The sequence below is a fragment of the Antrostomus carolinensis genome, unplaced genomic scaffold (assembly GCF_000700745.2).
Source record: "Antrostomus carolinensis isolate BGI_N321 unplaced genomic scaffold, ASM70074v2 scaffold32955, whole genome shotgun sequence".
Lineage (NCBI taxonomy): Eukaryota > Metazoa > Chordata > Aves > Caprimulgiformes > Caprimulgidae > Antrostomus > Antrostomus carolinensis.
The window spans coordinates 1-5,566 of NW_010314886.1; the positions used below are offsets into that span (position 1 = coordinate 1).

Genomic DNA, 5,566 nt, shown 5'->3' on the forward strand with positions numbered 1-5,566 from the left:
ACGCCTTCAGTGTGGAGGAATATGGTACGTGGGGACCAGGAGCTGCATTGGGTGTAGGAGCCCCACCTCGACATGTCCCTATGGGCAGCATGTCTTGGCCACCCAGGCACCGTTGTTCCTGTCCTAGGACTGACAACCCTCTCTCCTTTTCCTTCTCCATCAGTGCTGCCCAAGTTCGAGATAACCATCGATCTCCCCACCATAGTGCTGGAGAAGGATGAGAAGTTCCAGATGGACATTTGTGGACGGTGAGCTTGAAACAGGCTGCACCAGGAAAAGGGATGGGATGGGATGGGATGGGATGGGATGGGATGGTGGGATCTGACATGACGTTGCCCATCAGGCACATCCTCACCACCTTCCACCCAACAGGTACACCTATGGGAAGCCTGTCCAGGGGAAGGTCCAGGCCACCTTGTGCCAGCCCTTCAGGCACACTGGGATCCTGTACAACCTTCACAGTGGCCTCCAGAAATCAACAAACTGCATCGAGGTTGGTGGGCAGGTGAGCATGGCTGGGGACCATGGGTGCTGCTGGGACAACCCCTTGCTGGGACTGCTGCTAATGGTCCCCCTTGCTGGGACTGCTTTCCCTCCAGACTGAGAAGAACGGCTGCTTTTCAACAGAGGTTTTGTTGACAAACTTCAACCTGACCAGCTCCATGTATCGGAAGCAATTCCAAGTCCAGGCATCGCTGGTGGAGGATGGGACAGGTAGGGATGTCAGTGTTCTCCTGCTTGGGAACGAGCATTGCTGCTGGTTCATGGTTTTGAGTTTATCCCCATGTTCACCCAAGTGCACATGGCACCGGGGTATTGATGTCCTCCAGGGAAGCCCACAGGAAGCAATGTTGTGATTTAGGGACACGTGTGCAGGGACCAGGTCCAGGTGGGGCTGTGAGCCAGGTCAGCCAGGCCATCCTTCTAATTATAGAACCATAGAACCATCGAATGGTTTGGGTGGGTTGGAAGGGACCTTAAAGCTCATCCAGTCCCAACCCCCCTGCCAGCAGCAGGGACACCTTCCACTAGACCAGGTTGCTCAAAGCCTCATCCAGCCTGGCCGAGAACACTTCCAGGGAGGAGCAGCCACAGCTTCTCTGCCCAACCTGGGACACTGTCTCACCACCCTCACACCAAAGAATTTCTTCCCAAATTCTGACCAGATAAATGGTCAAGAGGCAAAAACACCTTTCCAAGACCCACAACTCTTCCAACACTACAGCTAGCAGCTAGTTGACTCCTTGCAATGCAAAGCCATGGTTTCACCCGGTCTGGTGGTGTGGCTTCATCCTTCCAGTGAATCCCTCACCCACCACCTCAGTCACACCAGAAATGACTGCCAGTGGCTTGGCTTTGCAAAAAAAATAAGATCAGGGGTTGTCTCCATGCCCACCAGCACCAAGGTGACCCTGCATCATGGTGCATCGGTGAAGAACCTTTTCTGAAGCCAGCTGCACCTAGGGCTAAAAGGTGCTGTAGACATTTTGTTCCCCTTGTAGAAGATGCAAACTGTGCTCGAAGCTGCTGGCTGCAGAGGGAAAGCCTAAAATGTCCAGGGACCTTTTCTGCCCCGTGACAGGGGAGCTGGCAGCACCTGTGTCCCTGCGACACCCTCAGCTCCCCACTCTCTCTCCACAGGGCTGGAGCTGAAAAACACCAAGAGCTGTGACATCTCACCTGAAATCTTCACCGTTACCTTCGAAAACACCAATGAGTTCTACAAGCCCGGCATCCCCTACACCGGGACGGTAATGGGGGGGTGTCCCCACACCCCACAGGGTTCCCCTGCACCCAGTCCCTGTCCCATAGACACCCAACTCTGCTCTCTCACCCCTGCCCTCTGCCCCATGGCTGCAGCCCAACCTGTGGCATCTCCCCTGCCCTCCTGGTGCAGATGCTGCTGAAGGGAGTCAATGGTGCCACGCTGCCGCAGAAGCAGCTCTTGCTCATCGTTAGCCAGCAAGGAAAGGACACGAGCCAGACCTTCCTGACAGACACATCAGGGAGAGCTTCCTTTGAGCTGGACACCTCTGGATGGAGTGGCACAATCTCCTTGGATGTAAGTGACCTGTCTTCCACCCCTCATGCTGCTTTCTCCAGTAGGGCTGGGCATCTCTCCAAGCCTTCATCAGGTGGGACCAGCGCCTCGTGGGCTGTTGGACAGCTTCACCACCCTGATTTTTATCTCCATCTCTTAGGGTCAAGTTAATGAGTCAGCTCACACCCAGAACGACGGCTCCATACCCACCTACCAAAACGCCCACGTGTACACCCGCCCCTTCTTTTCAGAGAGCAGGAGCTTCCTGCAGATCCACCGGCTGGAGAGAGAGCTGCCCTGTGGTCAGTCCCAGCAGCTCTGGGTGGACTATATCTTCAGCAAGGAGGCCTTGGGGACTGAGCTGGGGAGCCTGGATGTGATCTTCCTGGTGAGCCCCAGCCCAGGGTGGTTGTGTGTGAAAGTCCACATCTACACACGCATTTGTGGTTGTGTCCCTGAGGACAAGGCAATGAGCAGTATGTCCTGGGTAGACTGAGATACCTACACTGTTAGTTGAGGTGTTTGCTGGTACTGCTGGACCTGCACGTTAATGGGAGACATTAGGGGGGACTGGAAACTGGGCAAGGTCAAAAGCCATCCCAACACTCTTGCCCTTGGGTCTATCCTCCATCAGGGCATTGTGGTTCCACACAAAGCATCAGTTTTGTTGTTCCCATCTCCTCCTCTGCAGGTCTTGGCCAAGGGGACCATTGCCACCATCTTCAGGAAAGAGCTGCCTGCAGAGGCTGGTAGGTCCCATGGCATGGATGGGTTGTGCAGGGCTCTGCTCTCCATACCTGGTCCTCATCTCTCCTCCTTCCCCATGGTCCAGGGGTGAAAGGCTCCTTCTCCCTGGAGCTGCCCATCAGCCCCCAGCTGGCACCCACGGCCAAGGTGCTGGGCTACGTGGTGCTGCCCAACAGCGAGATGGTGGCTGACAGCACTGAGCTCAAGGTGGCCAAGTGTTTCCTCAACAAGGTGAGACGAGGTGGCTGGAAATGAGGGATTTGCTCCATGGCTTGTCCATAGCTGCACACCCTCAGGTCCATCCTGCTCCAGATGTGTCACAGTTGCCCTCATCCCCAAACCCTCAAGCCTGATTTTATCCTTGTCTAGAAGAGACCTCCATGTCCATGGCTTGGTCCTCCTTCTCCTCCTCCACAGGAGGTGGTTCCCCCTCCTGCCCTTGTCCCCTGACACCTCTGCCCCTCCCAAGGTGAAGATGGCATTTTCAGAGGACAGGGCTCTGCCCGGCTCGGCGCTGTGGCTGGAGCTGGAGGCTGCCCCGGGATCCCTGTGCGCTGTCCGTGCCGTGGACCGCAGCGTGCTGCTCTTGAAGCCCGAGGCTGAGCTCAACACGGAGGCGGTGAGTGGTGGCACTGCCCAGAGACCCTTCTGCAGCCCCAGGAACCCCTCAGAGATGAGGCAAGGAAGAGATGACATTGGCTTGGACCTCCCCTATGGGGACTCCATGCCATGATGGCTCCTGAGCAGGGGTAGGTGGTTTTTGTACCTAGCACACATGTCTGTTCCCAGATCTACAAAGTACTCCCTGAATTCGACTACCCTGGAAGCATTCGAGACCCATCACCCTGTTCAGAATTTCCTTGGGATTTTGAAATTCCCACCATCCCGTTTGCTCCAAGACAGCGACGATTCTTCCGCCCTCTAAGGAGATACCACTTACCTTACCCTTTTTGGAGGAAGTCCCAGATGGACACCTACAAGATATTTCAGGTAAAGGCCCTGCCCTCTTGGACCTCCTGGTTCCTCTTCATCCAGGAGCTGGCTGTGGTTTGCTCAGGGTGCCAGGAAAGCACAGCAATGTCCCATGAAAGCCACACTCATGGCAAAGGTCTTTCCTTTTCTCATGGACCCCAGATTCTGGTCCTTCTCCACTTACCTTCTTCTGCAGCCCTCTGTTTACTGCTGGAACGGGGATGTTCCTCCTGCTGGGTTTTGGAGATGGACAACCTCTTTTCTTTTCCGCAGAAAGCAGCACTGAAACTTTTCACCAATGCCAAGACCAGAGATGTTTGCAAAGAGAGGTTCGGCCTTCCTGGGATGGCAGGTCCCCCAGGTCAGCACCATCCTCAGCTTGGTTCACCCCACTGAGCCCTCTCAGGAGAAAAGAACAAAGAGCTGGTGGCCAGTCCTGGCTCCCGTGTCCTCAGGGGGATTGGAGCCATCCTTGAAAATCCACTTGGCATCAAAGGGATTGAAAAGGAATTTGGCCACCTTCAGGCTTCCTGCAGGTGAGGTCCAGCTGAGATGCCCAGACCTGGGGACACTAATTTCTGCTCTGCCTTTTCCAGGGGACATTGGTTACCCAATCTCCTATATGCGGAAAGATATGGACTTCCCAGTGCTCATGCGAAATGTTGTCCCTGAAGTCGCTGTCCAGGAAGAGCCACCAGCACCCAGGACATATTTCCCAGAGACATGGTTGTGGGACCTGGTCCCTGTGGGGTGAGCGATGAAGATCCTCATGGGGCAGGTCCTTTCCTCACCTCAGGATGGCTCCTTCTCCCATAGGGGGAGAGCCAGCCCAGCTGGGGATGACACATGGTGGGTTGGCTTCATGATGTTCTCCATCCCGCAGGGACGGGGGCTCTGCAGAGGTGGCATTGACAGTGCCAGATGCCATCACCGAGTGGAAAGCTGGGATGTTCTGCATGGCACCACAGGGCTTGGGGCTGGCCCCTGTCACCACCCTCACAGCCTTCAAGCCTTTCTTTGTGGAGCTGGCCCTGCCCTACGCCGTGGTCCGCCACGAAGCCTTCACTCTGGTGGCCACCGTCTTCAACTACCTGCAGCAATGCCTGCGGGTGAGTGAGGCTGGGGAGGAGACCCTGGGTCTGGGGTCTGCTGGGGGCTGATGGAGCCATGGCCATGGTCCTGCAGGTTCAGGTGACTCTGGGGGAGTCGGCAGAGCTGGAGGTGTCAGCGAGCGCAGACGAGGTGTATGGTGGTTGCATCTGCGCAGACGAAGCGAGGACCTTCCGCTGGGGCGTGCGAGCCACCAACCTGGGTACAGGACACCAGGGCCATGGCAGGACCTCCCTGCCCTGCTGCTTGGGGACCCTCTCGAAGGCTGGGGTGGGCAGGGAGAATGGGAGCAAATGCAGTCCCACCTGGGAAGGTCTCCTCCACTCCATTCTCACCCTCTCCATTGTCTCCCAGCACTGCTCCTCAACCTGGTGACCCCCATCCCAATCCAGCCAGCCCCACACAAAGCCCCGGGGCTGATGCAAGCCTGTGGGGATGTGGTGTGGGCTGGGAGGCTCCATGGGGACTGAATAACCTCGCTTGCATCTGAACATCACCTGCAGCACCGAGGCCCTCAGCTCAAATGAACTCTGCGGCAACGAGATGCCCGTGGTGCCAGCCCAGGGGCGTGTGGACACCATGATAAAGCCCTTGCTGGTGCAGGTCAGATGGGTTATGGAGGAAGAAAGTGGGATGGGTTTGGGAACAGGGTCCAAGCAGCCTCTGAGGTGCAGTGGGAGGACCAGGAGTGGGACA

At 56.5% G+C, this 5,566-nt stretch overlaps 1 protein-coding gene across 1 annotated transcript in view; it reads left to right on the forward strand.

Annotated features, from left to right (window-relative positions):
• Positions 1 to 8: 8 nt before the first annotated feature.
• LOC104524806 (alpha-2-macroglobulin-like protein 1) overlaps positions 9 to 5,566 on the forward strand; it is a gene marked incomplete at both ends in the record, with an annotated part of 7,801 nt that continues 2,243 nt past the window's right edge. The window contains 17 exons of the mRNA XM_029084912.1: positions 9 to 24; positions 164 to 248; positions 373 to 505; positions 600 to 714; positions 1,642 to 1,751; positions 1,898 to 2,062; positions 2,202 to 2,429; positions 2,733 to 2,790; positions 2,874 to 3,019; positions 3,258 to 3,407; positions 3,578 to 3,675; positions 3,745 to 3,778; positions 4,034 to 4,121; positions 4,357 to 4,510; positions 4,644 to 4,869; positions 4,946 to 5,078; positions 5,358 to 5,473. Coding sequence (XP_028940745.1) covers positions 9 to 24; positions 164 to 248; positions 373 to 505; positions 600 to 714; positions 1,642 to 1,751; positions 1,898 to 2,062; positions 2,202 to 2,429; positions 2,733 to 2,790; positions 2,874 to 3,019; positions 3,258 to 3,407; positions 3,578 to 3,675; positions 3,745 to 3,778; positions 4,034 to 4,121; positions 4,357 to 4,510; positions 4,644 to 4,869; positions 4,946 to 5,078; positions 5,358 to 5,473 — 2,055 coding nt within the window. The remainder of the gene's footprint in view (positions 25 to 163; positions 249 to 372; positions 506 to 599; positions 715 to 1,641; positions 1,752 to 1,897; positions 2,063 to 2,201; positions 2,430 to 2,732; positions 2,791 to 2,873; positions 3,020 to 3,257; positions 3,408 to 3,577; positions 3,676 to 3,744; positions 3,779 to 4,033; positions 4,122 to 4,356; positions 4,511 to 4,643; positions 4,870 to 4,945; positions 5,079 to 5,357; positions 5,474 to 5,566) is intronic.